General features: G+C 41.6%; 1 protein-coding gene across 10 annotated transcripts in view; it reads left to right on the top strand.

The window, feature by feature from the left end:
• PDLIM5 (PDZ and LIM domain 5) overlaps positions 1-18511 on the top strand; it is a 225187-nt gene that overhangs the window by 3881 nt on the left and 202795 nt on the right. For all 10 annotated transcript variants that reach the window (XM_059665230.1, XM_059665221.1, XM_059665212.1 and 7 more), the window contains exon 2: positions 443-576. In XM_059665230.1, the coding sequence (XP_059521213.1) occupies positions 481-576 (96 nt within the window). In that variant the 5' untranslated portion in view covers positions 443-480. The remainder of the gene's footprint in view (positions 1-442; positions 577-18511) is intronic.

Genomic DNA, 18511 nt, shown 5'->3' with positions numbered 1-18511 from the left:
ATTGAAGATCTTTTGCCAAGTGCAGGCAAAAGAATGCAGAGGTAGAGGGAAGAGAAAATCATATTGAATTAAATATGAAATAAAATCTTGTTCTTTCTTCTATATATATAACAGTGTTGTAAAGTACTTGGAGTTAAAGTTTGTATGTAAGAAGCCACAGATTGTAGCAAGTTGTAAAACTGATCAAGTGTCTAGAAATATACTCTAATGTGGGATTTTTATACTATGGAAATTGGCGTGAGTTTAGAAATTGTATGTTAGGTCATATATTCCTTTTCTTAGACTGAAATGAGAACTTAATATAGACTTATGCTCTATAGTCCCTCAAACCCCCAAAACAAAATACTGAGCATAATTTAGTTGGGTTTATATTAAATACATTTAAATATGTAATAGGGCTTCAAGTAAATATCTTTTTAACTATCTGATTTTCTTTTCACAGTTTCACACTCTGGGATTGGACTCTGAACCACTAAAACCATGAGCAACTACAGTGTGTCCTTGGTTGGCCCAGCTCCTTGGGGTTTCCGGCTGCAAGGTGGCAAGGATTTCAACATGCCTCTGACAATCTCTAGTGTAAGCAAACTTTACAGATTTTATTACAGATGTTTATTCAATGCTTAATCCTGGAAACCTCAGGACTAATTCTCTGGATGACCTGTTCTCTACTTAACTACAATTGCGTATGGGATTTGATCTCAACAGACTTAGTTATCTGAAATAAAGGATGTAGTGGGAGGGAAGTTAACAAGGATAATTGATTTCAATTTTTGTTTATTTTCAGTTTCCCTTCATCACCTTAAAGATAAAATGCAAAGCATTTATCTAGGGGGTAGACTTCAGATCTTTGAACTGTAACTAATTTGGGGAATTTTCTGGATCTTAGTTTCTTCAGATGTAATATTAGAAGGTTGTATTAATGGAATTTTTCATGTTCCTTTCAGTTCCAAAGCTATTTATTAAAAACTGTTGATCAACATTAATGAAATGACTATTTTTGGTGTTATTTCCTCAGCTTACTTTCTGGTGAAGGTGATGGCCAACAGTAAAATGGCCCAAAGCTACTTACCTTTGAAGAAGAAATGAAAGACTTGGATCTCCAACTAGATAGTCAGTCTATGAATATTTGAGACTTGGCTGCTTACCTCAGTATGAATGAATTCTGTATATACATTTTAAGGGTACATTTCCTGATGATGATGATGAGGGGAGTAATTATAGCTTTCATTTATTAGGGCTTGACTGTGGCAGGTACTATTTCAATTACATCACATGTAGGTAATTATTGCTATTAATTATTTGTATAAATTTCCAGAGGGTTTTTTTTGTATATTCAAATAAATGTGAACATCTACTCCCCTTTTACTTATATGTTAGCGTATTCCGTACCTTGCTTTTTTTCTAAACAGTTTACCTTGAAGAACTTTCTCTATTAATATAGGATTTTCCCCTATTAATAGGGTTTTTTGTTGTGTGTGTTTTAAACAACTGTATAGAATTCTCTTGTAGAGGAGTAACATTTATTTAACCATCACCTGTGGAAGGGTATTTATATTGTTTCCAATATTGCTATCACAAACAGTGCTGCAGCAGATACCATATATGCGTAGTTTTGCATATATATGTATATAATTTTGATAGGTTATTTAATTTACACTTGAAATAGTGGTATTATTTCCATTGTCCAGAACTGTCTATTAGTTCATATGACAAATAGACATGTGTGGAAGAGATGGCTTTCAAGCAATTATGTTATGCTTCTCCTAATAATAAATTTTATCTTAAACTTAAGTAGATTGTTTCTATAATCAGATATTTAGAAGGTTATTATTTTCTTTAATTACATATATAAGTATACATATATGTACATGCTGCTTCTTACAATATATATTCAACTTGACTTTGGAAGTTTTTTTCTCCTACTGAAGGAAGATCTATTATGAGGAAAGGAATAATATTTGAATACTGTGTGTTTTTATGTACTATTAACATTATATTAAGATTGAATATCCTACTTTATGATAATGGACTAAAAAAACCCATTTTTTAGTTAGCAATACTTCCATTTGTGCTGAAAAAAAAATCCAGAAATACTTGAAGCCTAAATGAAACAAACTTAATCATCACTTTGTTGTTTGGTAATGGAAATGCAAATAGGTATGTAAATATGTGGTACTGTGCCTTTTAAAAAGTTTTCTATGCTTCAGTTCCCTGGCAGACAGTTTGAGGCGCTAGCTCCATTTGTGATGCTGATAAAACAGAACATGGTGTACATATATATGTGCCCTCCCCAGGCACAGAAGAAATGCTTTCCTTGTGTAGACAGAGTGCTAATTAAGGGATTTTGAACACACTGATTCAGAGAAAGCACGGTAACAAAGCTGCTGAGTTATTTCTGTTCTCTTACAAAAGTCTCTGCCATCTCCTGTGACCTTTTTGGGCCTTGTGCAGTGGGGCATGCAGTTCATTCTGGATTGGAGAGGATGGGGAGGGAGGGGGAGGAGAGAAGGGAATGTTGGCTCAACTGTGCTGCTAAGCTGTTGGCTTTTCATTGTAGTTATTTTTAACCCCTTGTGCGGTTCAAACATGCCTAGTAACATTGCTTAATAAAGATGTATGCCTAGGAACTAATTTATATTGTAGTAAGATTATTAATATTACACCTCATCTTAATTACTTTTCTGGTTATATTTATTCTGCCTTTATGTAATATATTTTAGTGGTCACCAGATTAATAGTTATCAAGAAGCAATTAAAACCTGAACGCATGCCTTAAAACATGTGATTTAGTGATTTTTTTATTTTAATAGTGTGTATGAAATTCTTCGCAAGTTCTGGAACATCGTATTCTCTCAGTTATCTATTACCATAATATCATTATAAAATTAAAAAGAAAAAATTATTTAGAGACTTGAAACATCAAATCTCCAATAATTGTAGGAAACATAGCAGTTATGATTTTTTACCTTATAGTCTGTTGGAACTAAAAAAAAAATCACAAGTTTGTCCTTAGATAGGAAGCTGCATCTTTAGAGTTCAAAAGTATACAGCTTTTCCTTGGGTCAGGTATTATTATTTTGAACTACAAAGGGCTATTTATGTGCCCTTATAACATTTGAACTCTATGATATGGAATGTATTTGAGATAAACAAGCCATTGGCTGGGACTTGAGCATTCTGTTTTCTTGAGATTTTGTTGTTACCAGCATATAAATATGCTGAACATGACTTCTATCTAAAAGCATATGAACTGTAAAAATTTTAATATTTCACCCAAATTTGTTCATCACCTATATTATATGAATTATGCATTCCCTTTTAGTATGTTGATTTCTAAGATAAGATTGGTAATTTCTGCAAACTCTTAAGAGAGTCTCAGATTGCCATTAACTGCATCATCATGAGAGCCATTGTCTTCAGTTTCCTATTATTGAAATGGAATGCTGGCTACAGGAGTTTGCAGGCTCTTTTTATGACCCTGCATTTATGGAATTGCCTTGAAACCATGGAATGTGGGGATGGGTTTTATTGTAGCTGTGTGGGTTTGTTGGTCTTTGCCAGTATATTTTATAAGAAGAAATAGGAGACCTGTTTTACAATTCAAGACCATATTTTGGAAAATTGATGTTTCTCATGATGGAATTACAAGAAGAATAACATTTTTGTGAATAACATCTTTTTAATACCATATCATAGACTTGAAGTACTCTGCTGCATGTTATTTTCTGATGTATGAAAATAACATGCAGTTATTTAAGTAAGAGTATTTTACTTAAATGCCAGTTTTTGGATTTTCTGAGGATCTCCCATTTTTTCATAAAAACATCTACAATGTTTCTTTAGTAGATAAGAATGAGGTCATGCATTTTATTTATTTTTATTAATTATTTAAAAAATTTTTATTGTTGAAAGCATTACAGATGTCTCCTGTGGTGTTTTCCCCTCCCATGGACACCCGCCTCTCTGCAGCCACATCTCACAAGCCTTTGCCACACTATTGTCTGTGTCCTTGCGCTATGGGTATCCTATCTAATAAAGAGGGAATATGCTAATTGACCCCCATGCCATCACAAAAGATGGTGGTGCCCACAGCCAATAAGGAGGGAATATGCTAATTGGCTGCCACGCCCTCAAAAATGGTGGCGCCCACAGCCAATAAGGAGGGGATATGCTAATTGGCTGCCCCGTCCTCAAAAGATGGCAGTGCCCACAGCCAATATGGAGGGAATATGCTAATTGACTGCCACACCCTCAAAATGGTGGTGCCCACAGCCAATGGAGGGAAATGCAAATTGCCACACCCTCAAAGATGGCAGCACCCATAGCCACAAGATGGTGGTGCCCAGTCCCCTCAGCCCCGCTGGGGCGCCTGCCTCTGGAGTCCCCCAGTCCCCTCAGCTCCCTACCACCCAGGGCTGCCCAAGGCTCAGGTAACCAGGGCCGGCCGAGGTTTGTGCTACCGGCAGTGGAAGCAGCAGAGGTGTGATGGGGGCGTCGCCTTCCCCTGATTACCAGGTTGCCTCCCACCCCTGAGGGCTCCTGGACTGTGAGAGGGGGCAGGTCGGGCTGAGGGACACCTTCCATCCCCCTCACCCCCCCCCCCGTGCACGAATTTCGTGCACCGGGCCTCTAGTATGCGTATAATATTCCTGGGTAAATCTCTCCCTCCCCCTCTGAAATTCATCTGTCTGTTCATGGTTCTGTGTCTCTGGATCTATTTTGTTCATCAGTTTATTTTGTTCATTAGATTCCACATATGAGTGAGATCATGTGATATTTATCTTTCTCTGACTGGCTTATTTCGCTTACCATAATACCCTCCAGTTCCATCCATGCTGTTGCAAATGGTAAGAATTCCTTCTTTTTTACAGCAGCGTAGTATTCCATTGTGTAGATATACCACAATTTTTTTATCCACTCATCTGCTGATGGGCACTTAGGCTGTTTCCAAATCTTAGCTATTGTAAATTGTGCTGCTATGAACACAAGGGTGCATATATCCTTTCTGATTGGTGTTTCTGTTTTCTTAGGATATATTCCTACAAATGGGATCGCTGGGTCAAATGGGAGTTCCATTTTTAATTTTTTAGGAAACTTCATACTGTTTTCCACAGTGGCTGCATTCCCACCAGCAGTGCATGAGGGTTCCTTTTTCTCCACATCCTCTCCAGCACTTGTCATGTTTTGTTGATGGTAGCCATTCTAACAGGTGTGAGGTGATACTCCATTGTCGTTTTAATTTGCATCTCTTGGATGATTTGTGACTTTGAGCATTTTTTCACATGTCTCTTGGCCTCCTTCTTGTATGTCCCACTTTGGAGAAGTGTTGGTTCAGGTTCTTTTCTCATTTTTTAATTGGATTGTTTGTCTTCCTTTTGTTAAGTTGTATGAATTCCTTATATATTTTGGAAATTTACCCCTTACTGGGTGTATCATTGGCAAATATGTTTTCCCATGCAGTGGGCTCTCTTCACTTCGTTGATGGTTTCTTTTGCTGTACAGAGAGGTCAGGCATTTTAATACTCAAATAATAACTGATTCTCAAGAGTTAGGGGAGCATCAATTGTTACCAGCTTCGACTTGATTTTAGTTGGATTTGAACAGCAGGAGATATTTACTGTTTCCTCGAGTATGGATTCCTGTTTGGGAGTGTGACATAGAACAGAGAAAGACACACCCTGAAATATTTTGCTGGGAATTCATTTAACCAGCAGTTAAAGGAATACTTCCTAGAAGCCATTGAAGTAATGGAGCATACAAAGGTTGGAGAGAAAATAAATATGTACAGTACTAGACAGTGTCCTAAGACCTGTCACAAGACAGTGTTTGATGAAATGGCAAAGATACAGATAAGTATTCCTCATTTTCTGTGGGCATAGATCTTTTTTTTTTTTTTTTAGGGGAAAAATACCAAAATTTATTTTCCATCAGTCAGCATCAGCAGGTAAAACTACAAGGTTTTCTCTGTAGATCGTACATTCACAAGGCGTAACAGTGAGAAAGCCTCTGGCATGTCCTCTGTAACAATATCCACTTCACAGTGTAAACAGGTTCTAGTATTGTGTTCATTTACAATTTCAGAAGGAAAGGCACAACTTGGCAAAATAATAATAATTTTTTTTTATCCTGAAGTCAGGTGCAATAACTCAGAGACCAACTTTTGATACACGTTTTGATGTACATTTCCACATTGAGGGGAAAGACTCCGAAACTAGGGTCTTTCCTTCTTCTTCCTCGTTAAACCATCAGAGCAAAGTTTCAGCATTTGCTTATTATATATGCAAGAAAGGGATTTAAAAAAATCACAAAACATCTTGAAGGTCCAGCCGCTCCCACCAATACATCAACTCTTAGGTTTAAGATAGGGACTGGGAACACTTTCAGCGGTCATAAAATAGGAAAAGAGAGACTAAAGCTACAAAAATAGAAAATAAATGAGGTAGATAAATTAAAGCTTTCATACCCAGGACTTGCCTGTTCCAACTTCGTAACCTTCATGCAGTACTCACGGGGGAAAAGAATCTTCACAATTACTTGGCATAAGTCACATCTTCAAGAATGAAAGACTCATTTCTTCGCTAGAGTAGGCACTGGTGAACTAAATCAAGTCACCTGAGGTCCCCTGCTCAGGTGCCCACCTGTCCTGGTGCTCAGGAAGGCGGCATCGGGAAGCAGGGAAGACATTGGCACGCTTAGGGCTCCCACTGAACTCTATTTCAACAGCAGCAACACACACACCGACTCCCGAGGGACCAAGACCGTCCATTGGAGGGCATTCTACTCACGGGTCCAAGGTGGAAGGGGCATAGATCTTTTGTATTTCTCCAGTTTACTACAGGAGAAATGAATTGAACTGGTCCTTGAAGAATGAAATTTGAACACTTTGAAGTCAACATTTCTCTGTGTTGGTTCAGTGCAAATTGAAGAAGACCTTTCTTGCTATTCCTTGACTGAGTGAGGCTGTGAATATAGTTGAGTGATTCTCCAGCCGGGCCAGCTGCAGAGTTTCCCTCCTAGAGGAGGATAGAAAGAGATTTTCAGTCCTCTCAAGCTGAAATGGGAGAACCATCCTACCTTGAATAAATGAGCCCATTGTTAATTTTAAGCTGTTGAGTATTTTTCTTCACATTCCCTCCCAACTAGTCTGTCATTATGCCAAGTTGGAAAGTTAATAATTTAGTTTGTGTAACTTCATAATATATATTTCACAAGTGTGCTCACTCTGCTTTTAAAATACCAATTACCTTTTGTGTGGCAGTTTTCTATCATTCTGATCAAAAGGGTCTGGAATGTCAAGATAATTCTGAAGATGTTTTTCTGGTCTGTTATTTGTAAAGAAATGAAAAATTTTCTCACTATGTTTTATTGTAAATTAATAGTTTCAGGGAAAAGGACTTTTATAGAGTTTGATGAATTTTGAGCATTTTTTAAGTTATTTGTTAAAATGAGAGGAATTTTACTAGCATGCAGGACTTCTGAATCTGCTAAAGGAAACAATATTGTAGAGATTGGGTGAAGTAAGAATAGCACTTTAAAAAAGGGGACATATGCATTAGTTTCAACAATAAAGATAAAAAAAAATAGCATTTTAGACCTAAAGCAAAGGAGATTTATTTATTTCAATTGTTCTTTTTGTTTTTAGCAAAGGAGAGTTTCATATACCCTATTCATCTACTTATGAATATTATTTAGTTACTATAATATTGAGTTACTAAAACTGAGAATACTGAAGCCTATGGACTTACTTTCTTATCAGTTATTTTTCAGAACTTTCAAGGCAAAGAGCTTTTTAAAATAATGGTTGTTGGTCAGGCTGCAGTGTGAATATACAGTTAACGAGGTGACTGTCCAGAACATCATGTTTGCAGCAGGTCTCACCCAGATTCCCATTTCTGCAGGATCAGTCATGACCTTTTCCCCCAGTTACAACTGCATGGAGGAGAAATCTGATATGAGTTAGTTAATCCAGAGGCAAATATTGCTCTGGACAAGGAAGAGATGAGAAATAATGAGTACATAATATAAAGTGACAAAACAAAACTCTAGCATATTTAATATATAGAGGTTGGCAAAAGTAGGTAAACAGTTGTGAGTACATGAAACAGTTTAAACTTGTATTATTATTTATTGTATTATTTGTATTATAACTGTAAACCTACTTTGCCCATCCCCTGTGTATACTTTGCAAACATGTGACATAATATAATGGAAATGAAAAGAGAAAACATTGGTTTAAGCATCTAATGAGCTGTGACCATGATGACCCTTGATTTAGGTATTCTAGGTGCAGAGCTACTCTGTAGCCCTTCTGGGAGTGTAAGTTTAGATTTTAATTACAGAGTGGAAAAGTCACTTTTCATTAAGATTTTTTTAGGTAATATTTATGAGTGGACTTGATAATATTGAATGAGCGTTTAAAATTAGTTTGGAAGAATGTTTTATAATATTGTTAAAACTAAATCTCTTAGTCCTAGCTGGTTTGGCTCAGTGGATAGAGTGTCGGCCTGCATACTAAAGGATCCCAGGTTCGATTCTGGCCAAGAGCACATGCGGGGGTTGCGGGCTTGATCCCCAGTAGGGGGCGGGCAGGAGGCAGCCAATCAAAGATTCTCTCTCATCAGTGATGTTTCTATCTCTCTATCCTTCTCCCTTTCTCTCTGAAATCAATAAAAAAAATATATATATATATCTAAAAAAACTTAGTCTCTCAAATCTTAGTCACTTTCCCTTCTTCCCTCAGCTTACTTTTTTTCTTTCTGTTGCATAAGTGGAGTTATCAACCCTTCTGTAAATACTCAGATCTCTTTTACAGCTGATGTTGTTGCCCATTTTGTGTTAGAATTACTGGAACAAAGTTCATCAACCTTGTTGGCAAATAGTACTCCCAGCTGGGCTAAGCAGTGGCAGCAAATGTCCCTGATAGGTCTGAATGGAGAAGACTAAAATTACCTGGGACAGTTGACAGGAGGGAATGAAAAAGAACAAGTTAGACAGAAGGAGGAGAGAAAGGGGCAATTTAAAAAAGGTCAAAATGGGAACAGTTATTTGCTGGGTCAGATTTATTACTTAAGAAATCTTAACCCTTCTCCCTTTTCCCTTTTAAAGTTTGATTAATTTATGTTTTTCTTTAGGTAAGACATTCATATAGTTTGAAATTTAAAAGATACAATATGGTTTACAGGAACAGGTCTCCTGTTGCCCTGCCATTCACTTCCTCTTCCTGGAAGCAACCAGTGTTATCAGCTTCTTGTGTGTACTTCCAGAAATAATTTGTATAGATATATGTAAATGCATATATATTCTCACAATCCAGCTTTTCAACAAAAATATACTTACATTTTTGCATTTTGCTTTTTTCACTAACTCAAAATCAGTAAATATATCTTTCTTTTGTACAGCTACATTGTATTTGGCGTTATCATGATTTATTTAACCAGTTTTTATTGATGAGCAATTATATATATATATGTGTGTGTAATTTTTGCACATATATATATTTTGCATGTACATAAGATATCTGTCAGATATATTCCTAGAAATGGAATTGCTTAAAGGGCTGTTTGCATTTGTAATTTTGATTGATATTGCCAAATATCTCTATAGAGACACTCCTACTCACAATATGAGAATGCTGGTTTCCTCATACCTGTGCTAGCACACATTTCAGCAGACTTTGATCTTTTCCAATCAGATGGGCCTATTTCCATCTTTCTCCTTTTTGTAGGTCTTAGTTACAGGTAGCCTACCAAAGACTCTTATGTTTTTAAGTGGTTCATTGTTTTCCATTTTGCCTGAGAATACACAAAATAAAAGTGTAATGGCTTTTAAATGATTTTATTAATTTATAGGGTTGCTATTATTTGAACTTTTTCACCCGGAGCTTTGGTTAATAAATACCTCTATAATTTGTTTCTATTTCAAAATGGATTTTTTCTTTCTGTTAATATATTACTTTCAATAACATGGCGAAAGACTTTTTTGTGTTTTTTTTTGTAGAACAGTTTTTGGCATACTGCCCTGTTGTAGACTTTATGAAAAATTTAGCAAATTACATTTAATAAATTGATTTGTGTGTAACTTTGAATCCCACTCTTCTCTAGCTCCCTCTCAATGATGTGGCAAAGAGACTGGCTATGGTGAGGCATGGTCCTGAGACAGTGAAATTCACCCTTAGGAGCCTCACTGTGTTTTCATATCAACCTTTACTAGTCAGTGAAACTTAAATGAAATCACAAAGGTTTGTATAGTGTTCTGTAGCATAGTGAGTCACACATTGTGAAGGTGTGTACTAAAGTGTGGCACAGTATAGTTCTTCATCTTACCTGGGTGTAAGCAGCAGAGGTATAAGTTGTTAACTTTGATGACAAAAAGAGTGAGAATACCAGGATGTTTGTATATTATGTGCTTAAAAATGAAGGAGGCCCTAGCCGTTTGGCTCAGTGGATAGAGCGTCAGCCTGTGGACTGAAGGGTCCCTGGTTCAATTCTGGTCAAGGGCACCATGCCTGGGTTGTGCACTCGATTCCCAATAGGGGACATGCAGGAGGCAGCTGATCAATGATTCTCTCTTATTGATGTTTCTATTTCTCTCCTTTCCTCTCTGGAATAAAAATACACACACACACACACACGCACACACATGCACTAGAGGCCCAGTGCACGAATTTGTGCATGGGGTGGCGAGGGGGGCGGACCGCAGGAGGTTGGCCGGCCAGGGGTGGGATTATGGGAGGTTGGCCGCCAGCCCCAAGGAGGGAGCTGGCCCTCAGCCCCCCTGGATAAGGGGCTGTGTCCACTACCACCCATCCCTGGTTCCTCGACCCAGCTGGGCCTGAGGGCCCCAGTTGGGTTGTGAGAGGTGGCAACCGTCGCCGGGCTGGGTGCGGGAGGAACGGACGCTGTCAGTGCCCTGCCACTGCACGATTCCCCGCCTCCCACCCTCCTCCTTCCCTCGCCGCCACTGCGGCGGATGGGTGGCCCCCAGGGAAGGGAGAGGACAGGAGTGAGACAAACCCTTGTGTTGAGGGCTGATTTTGAATAGATCTCAGTAAGGGAGGTGCTTTGCTACGTATGAAACCCTGACCCAGAAACAGGTCTCTATGAGTGGTTTAGCACCAGGGGCCATTGGGGGCCGGCCAGCCGGGGGGAGGGGCTGTGGGAGGTTGGCTGTGGGAGCTCACTGACCACCAGGGGGCAGCTCCAGCGTTGAGCATCTGCCCCCTGGTGGTCAGTGTGCATCATAGCAACTGGTTGACCAGTTGTTCTGGTCGTTTGGTCATAATGGTTGGTTAGGCTTTTATATATGGAGAGGTGTGTGTGTGTGTGTGTGTGTGTGTATTTTTGTATATGTATATACTACAGGCCTGGTGTACAAAATTCGTGCACTGGGGGGGGAGTGTCCCTCAGCTCAGCCTACACCCTATCCAATCTGGGACCCCTCAGGGGACGTCCGACTGCTGGTTTAGGCCCGATCCTACAGGGATCAGGCATCAGACATCCCTCATAATCAGACATCCCTCTCACAATCCAGGACTGCTGGCTCCTAACCACTCACCTGCCTGATTGCCCCTAACCGCTTCTGCCTGACAGCCTGATCACCCCCTAGCCCAGCCGTGGGCAAACTACGGCCCATGGGCCAGATCCGGCCCGTTTGAAATGAATAAAACTAAAAAAAAAAAAAAAAAGACCGTACCCTTTTATGTAATGATGTTTACTTTGAATTTATATTAGTTCACACAAACACTCCATCCATGCTTTTGTTCCGGCCCTCTGGTCCAGTTTAAGAACCCATTGTGGCCCTCGAGTCAAAAAGTTTGCCCACCCCTGCCCTAGCTGCTCCTCTGCCGGCCTGATTGACACTTAACTGTTCACCTGCCGGCCCGATTGCCCCCAACTGCTCTCCCCTGCAGGCCTGGTCCTCCCCCAACAGCCCTCCCCTGCAGGTCTGGTCGCCCCCAACTGCCCTCCCCTGCTGGCCATCTTGTGACAATGTGGGGGCAGCCATCTAGTGACGACGTGGGGCGGCGATCTTTTTTTTAAAAAAAATATATTTTATTGATTTTTTACAGAGAGAAGGGGAGAGGGATAGAGAGTAGAAACATTGATGAGAGAGAAACATCGATCAGCTGCCTCCTGCACAATCCCCACTGGGGATGTGCCCGCAACCCAGGTACATGCCCTTGACCGGAAACGAACCCGGGACCCCTCAGTCCGCAGGCTGACGCTCCATCCACTGAGCCAAACTGGTTTCGGCATGGGGCGGCCATCTTGTGATGCAAGGGTGTGAGGGTCAATTTGGATATTACCTATTTATTATATAGGATACTAGAGGCCCGGTGCACAAAAATTTGTGCACTTGGGGGGGAGGGGGGCCCCTCAGCCCGGCCTGTGCCCTCTCGCAGTCTGGGACCCCTCGGGAGATAACGACCTGCTGGCTTAGGCCTGCTCCCCGGTGGCAGAGGACAGGCCCAATCCCTAGGTGCAGCCCCTGGTCGGGCTCAGAGCAGGGCCGATTGGGGAGTTGGGGCGCCGCCCCCTGTCATACACAGAGCAGGGCGATCGGGAGGTTGCGATGCCACCCTCAGTCACGCTCAGGGTAGGGCTGATTAGGGGGTTGGGGCACCGCCCCCTGTCACACTCAAGGCAGGGTCGATGGGGAGGTTGCGGCGCCACCCCCTGTCACGCATAGAGCAGGGCCCATCAGGGGGTTGGGGCACAGCCTCCTGTCACGCACAGAGCAGGGCCAATCAGGGGTTTGGGGCACAGCCTCCTGTCACGCACAGAGCAGGGCCCATCAGGGGGTTGGGGCGCCGCCCTCTATCACCCACAGAGCAGGGCCCATCAGGGGGTTGGGGCGCCGCCCTCTATCACCCACAGAGCAGGGCCCATCAGGGGGTTGGGGTGCCGCCACTCTCACACTCAGGGCAGGGCTGATGGGGAGGTTATGGCTCTACCCCATCACACACAGAGCAGGGCCCGTGGGGGTGGGGGGGTTGGGGCGCTGCACCCTGTCACACACACAGCAAGGCCGATCAGGGGGTTGGGGCGCCGCACCCTGTCACACACAGAGCCACAGGGTGATCAGGGGGTTTGGGCGCTGCCCCCTGTCACGCTGATCCCGGTGCTGGGAGGCCTCGCGGCTTCGCTGATCCTGGTGCTGGGAGGCATATTACCCTTTTACTATATAGGGTAGAGGCCTGGTGCATGGGTGGGTGCCGGCTGGTTTGCCCTGAAGGGTGTCCTGGATCAGGGTGGGGGTCCCCACTGGGGTGCCTGGCCAGCCTGGGTAAGGGGCTGATGGCTGTTTGCAGCTGGTCACACACCCTTCAGGGTGGGGGTCCCCACTGGGGTGGCTGGCCAGTCTGGGTGAGGAGCTGAGGGCTGTTTTCAGGCTGGGGGTGACTGAAGCTCCCAACTGCTCCTTTTTTTCTTTTTCTTTTTTTATTCTGGGCCAGCTTTAGCTTTGAGGCTTGGCTCCAGCTCTTAGGCCTCCACTGCTGAAAGTAGGTTTCTGGCCTTTGCTTACAATGTTGTGATCCTGCTGGCTGCAGGTTTCTGGGGTTTTGTTTACCTTCTATATTCGTTACAATGTTTTTTAAACTGCAGGCTCAGAGGCCTGCAGTGGCTGGCCGGGAACGTTGGAGTCCTCTGTCACTGAAGCAAGCAAGCCTCATGTTAGTTTCAAGCTGCCTGGCTTCTGGCCGCCATCTTGGCTGACAGTTAATTTGCATATTGCCCTGATTAGCCAATGGGAAGTGTAGTGGTCGTACGCCAATTACCATGTTTCTCTTTTATTAGTGTAGATACTAGAGGTCCAGTGCACGAATTCATGCACAGGTGGGGTCTGGTTGGCCTGGCCCAGTCAGCTGGGCGGAGGGGATGTGGGAAGTTGGCCAGCCAGCCCCACTCCCGGTTGGGGTGGGGGCCCCATTGGGGGTGGAGCCAGCTGAGGGGAGGGATCGCGGATGGTTGGCCGGCTGGCCCCGCCCCCTGGTCAAACTCCTGGTTGAATTCCTGGTTGAGGGGGCAGTTTGCGTTTAAATATGTGAAAAGAGTTTGGAACTAAATAAGAATTTTTACCTTGTTTTACCAGTAGTCACTGTTCATGATAATTGTCTTGGGGAAATTTTAATTTATATAAAGAAGTGGTTATTTTAATGAATTAACAATTGAATGCCATTTTGATTCCATCAGGGATTTAGCTGTGATTTGGTTCCATTGAAAAGCTAATTATTAGCACAGTATTTCTAAAAAGATTTTTGAGATTATTAACATTTAGAGATGGTAAAAATAAAAATAAAATTAGTAAGATTGTATAATGGTAGCTGGAAGAAATTATAGATGAGTTCTGAAAGTATTTTTCTTTTTGAGAAAAGGTGCTGGAGGGCAAATGTTCTTTAGGAAAAAAAATGCTTTATCCGTTAACTACGAATGCTTAGGGATGTTCTGGAGAGAAAAATTTATAAATACAAGTATTGTTATATATGTCATTTTCATGATTTTGGACATTCTCCTGAAATACCTCTACGTTGCTAACTTCCAGGTAGTCTACAGATGGTTCTTTTGATCTTTTTGTACTACGAATTTCTGTTTATATGTACCTTTATCTATTCTGAAAGATTCTAGTATATTGGCATCCAATTCTCAGTGTGATACTTTGATATTTTAACAAGCAAAGGTGTCTTTAAACTTCCTCAATGGCTTATCTCCTCCTTAGGCTAATTCCTCATCCTCAAGCTGGCACCTTGCCCAGGCAGGGGTTATAAAATCCTACATTTAATACATTACTGCCCTATTTAAGAATTATAAGGGCTTCCTGTTATCTGTTGAGTTATTGCTTAACTTCTTAGTCTGGCATTTGGGCTGCATATAAATAGGCCTGCTTAATACAACTAAATTTATCGTCTAAAATGCCCAATTTGAACCCTGAAGTTCTTGATCTCTTTATTCTTATGCATAGTACCTTTATTTCCTATCATCTCTAAAGCCCTGTCCATCCTTCAAGGCACATTCATATACCAGGTGTTCTTTGTAATGTTTGACTGCTGTAGCTCACTTAGATCTCCTTTCTTTCCTATGTTAAATCATAAAAATGGAAATACGCTAACATTTATTGAGCCCTTATTATTGTCTAGGCTCTGCTCTAGGTATTTGCACATGTTTGAATCCTCATAACAACCCTCTGAGGGAGTAAGATTTTAAATCTCCGATTTACAGATGAGGATTGAGAAACAGAGAAGTTAAAAAACATGTCTGAAGTTGTACACAACTAGTAGTTGGTTAGGCTTAGGGTTCGAAACCAGTCAAACTGAGTAATCCTCCTATATAATATAAGGCTAATATGCAAATAGACTGAACGGCGGAACAACCGAACAACCACTCGCTATGACATGTGCTGACCACCAGGGGACGTGCGTGGAACATGGTGTGTGTCGGCCATGGCGGGATGGTGGAGTAGGTGAACGGGGATGCCAGACCAAGGTGTGGCACCAGTTGCTGTCATTGGGGTGAGCCTCTGGGGTTACTGAAAATTTCTTTGCTCCTGTGCGCTGAGGTCCCGCCTGGTGCTTGCACCTGCTGCCAGCACCGGCCCTGCTCACACCTGCTGCTGGCGCCAGAGCCGCTGCTCGTACCTACTGCCAGTGCTTGGCGCCGGCCCCGATTGCTCGGTGCTGTCAGCAGGTGCAAGTGGCAGCTGCCAGCCCCAATCGCCCCTCAGGGCTTCTCCACCTCCCACTGCTCCTGAGGGGAGATCGGGACTGGCAGCTGCCTCTTGCACCCGCCACCGGTGACGGCCCTGCTTGTACCTGCTGCCGGTGCTGGAGCTGCCGCTCACACCCACTGCCCGTGCTGGAGCCACTGCTGGTGCCTGGTACTGGTCCCGATCACTTGGCGCCATCAGCGGATATGAGTGGTGGCTGCCAGCCTGACCACCCCTGAGGGCTTCCCAACCTCCCCCTGCTCCTGAGGGGCGATTGGGGCAGTAGCTGCCGCTCACACCCGCTGCTGGCACTGGCCCCAGTTGCTTCGCACTTTGAGCGGGTGCAAGCGGGGCTGCCGGCAGACAGGTGACTGGGGGGGCGTGGCAGGAGGGGCTGGGCAGGGCATGGAGGATGGGCTGAGACCCGCCCCTGTGCCTACTGCAACCTCGTGGCCCACGATTTCTTTCAAGGTGCACGAATTTGTTCACTGGACCCCTAATAATAAATAATGCTCTTAACCAGTACACTCTGTTTTCTGGGAATAGATGGAAGTTTTCCCTACGGACAGGTTTGTGTGTATGTTTCTTAAAGAGAGAACACATGCTATGGAATCAAAGACTTGTATGTATGGAAATAATTGAAATTATTAAGAAAAAAATATGACTGGGTTTCAAGCTAATCATCAGAATCATCAATGAGATTTTTAAAAATGTAGATTCCAGGCTCCAGACTTTGAATTCAGTATGTATAGGGATTCTCACATGCTTTCTAGATGTTTCTTATGTACCATTTTAGTTCCATTTGTAAACTAAGGTTTGGGAACCATATGTAGCTTTGATTCAAAAAAATATTTTTATTATGGATCTTTGTTACTTAGATCATTTCAGCAAAAAGATTAAGGCTAAGTTACAATGGAACTGTCATTGACTAAATGTGACAGATCTGCTTGCTCCAACCACCAATCTTTTCCTATTTCTCATTGTGCAGTCACTGTAGGTAGAATTCTTTAAGGAAATAAATGTCAGTTTTAATAATATGTGATATCAGGCTTTAGTCTATTTACAGTGCTGTATTTTTGTGACAAAATTTAGAGGACTTTGAAGTTGGTGATACTATTATCATTTAATAATGAATGTTAAATTTACCAAAGACTTATGGAGAAATCGTTGACTATACTATGCTTTGTTTCACACCTCATTATTGTTACTATTATTTAAAAAATATTTTTACTGATTTCGGAGATGAAGGGAGAGGGAGAGGGAGATAGAAACATCAATGATGATAGAAAATCATTGATTGGCTGCCTCCTGCATGCCCCCCACTGGGGATCGAGCCCACAACCTGGGCATGTGCCCTTTACCGGAATCGAACTTGGGACCTATTAGTCCACAGACGGACACTCTATCCATTGAGCTAAACCAGCTAGGGCTCACACCTCATTATTAGGCTAAATTGGTAACATTTAGTCAACTGTCCTTTTAAGTCCATGGACCAGGGATCAGTTAAAATTTTTGGTCTTCATATTAGCTTTCACAGCAGTGCAGCTTAACTACACATAGATACATATAAATAGGTTGATACTTTGTTAAATCATGAATGTCTCACCAGGAAAAATAGACCCTACACCAGTGATGGCGAACCTTTTGAGCTCGGAGTGTCAGCATTTTGAAAAACCCTAACTTAACTCTGGTGCCGTGTCACACATAGAAATTTTTTGATATTTGCAACCATAGTAAAACAAAGACTTAGATTTTTGATATTTATTTTATATATTTAAATGCCATTTAACAAAGAAAAATTAACCAAAAAAATGAGTTCTCGTGTCACCTCTGACACGCGTGTCATAGGTTCGCCATCACTGTCCTACACTCTGGGTCTTATTTACTCAAGATCATATTCGAATTCCCAGTAACTCTTCAGTAAGTGTTGACCGATTATCATAATAAAAACAGACTAAATGGTGGCAATTGCAATCGAGTTTCTTCTACATTTGTTTTGTTAATTTACATGATTGATAGAATTAACTGATGAAACATTTTGGTTTTGTTTTTTAATTTCATTGAGAGTTTAAGTTTCTAGGAAAAATGCCCCAGAGGTTACATTGTGTGATAGATTCCTGCTTCCAAGGTAGTCTTCCACAGGTCACCTAGAATATGTTTTCTGTATATTTGACCCATGGATCCTACTTCTGTCCTTTAGTGTCATGCACAACAAAGAATGACCCTGTCACATGATAGCTTTTCAAATAGGTGACTGAGCTATGTTTTCATTCGAGTCCTGTGGATATTCGTTGGAAGCTATTTCTTTATGTTTCAATCATGACACATTATATGAATGTGCCCCTTAGCATTTGCCTTTAAAAGTACCAAAGTCAGTTTTTAAATGTCTTTTTATTCCTAGAACTGAAATGTTAGACCAATGCAGAAATACAGTTTGTAGTAAGAAAACTAATTTTTTGTGTGACTGAAGTGCAGGATTTAGAATCTGCTCTGGGCAATGAGCTTGATGGAACTTCCATTGTTTTCTCTGTCTACTTTTATACTGTTTGAAATTCTTGCAGTATGTATGTCTTCTATTTAAAAAGAGAAAGAAAACGAAAACTAGCCTATGCTTTATACATGTGCCAACTCAGGCTTGTCTGGACATATATGGTAGTAGAGCCTAAGAGGGGCAAGTGTGTGTGTGTTTGTGTGTTGCGCGCGCTTGAGTTTGCATTGTATGCATGAAAGATAAGGAACCTCATGGGAAGAAATTCAGGAAACAGATAATTGAGGTGTTATTCAAGGTTAGTTTTTGGAGATTTTACTATCA

The sequence above is a fragment of the Myotis daubentonii genome, chromosome 1 (genome assembly GCF_963259705.1).
Source record: "Myotis daubentonii chromosome 1, mMyoDau2.1, whole genome shotgun sequence".
In the NCBI taxonomy this organism is placed as follows: domain Eukaryota; kingdom Metazoa; phylum Chordata; class Mammalia; order Chiroptera; family Vespertilionidae; genus Myotis; species Myotis daubentonii.
Note: the sequence above shows the minus strand (reverse complement) of the source record. Positions and strands in the feature narration are given on the sequence as shown.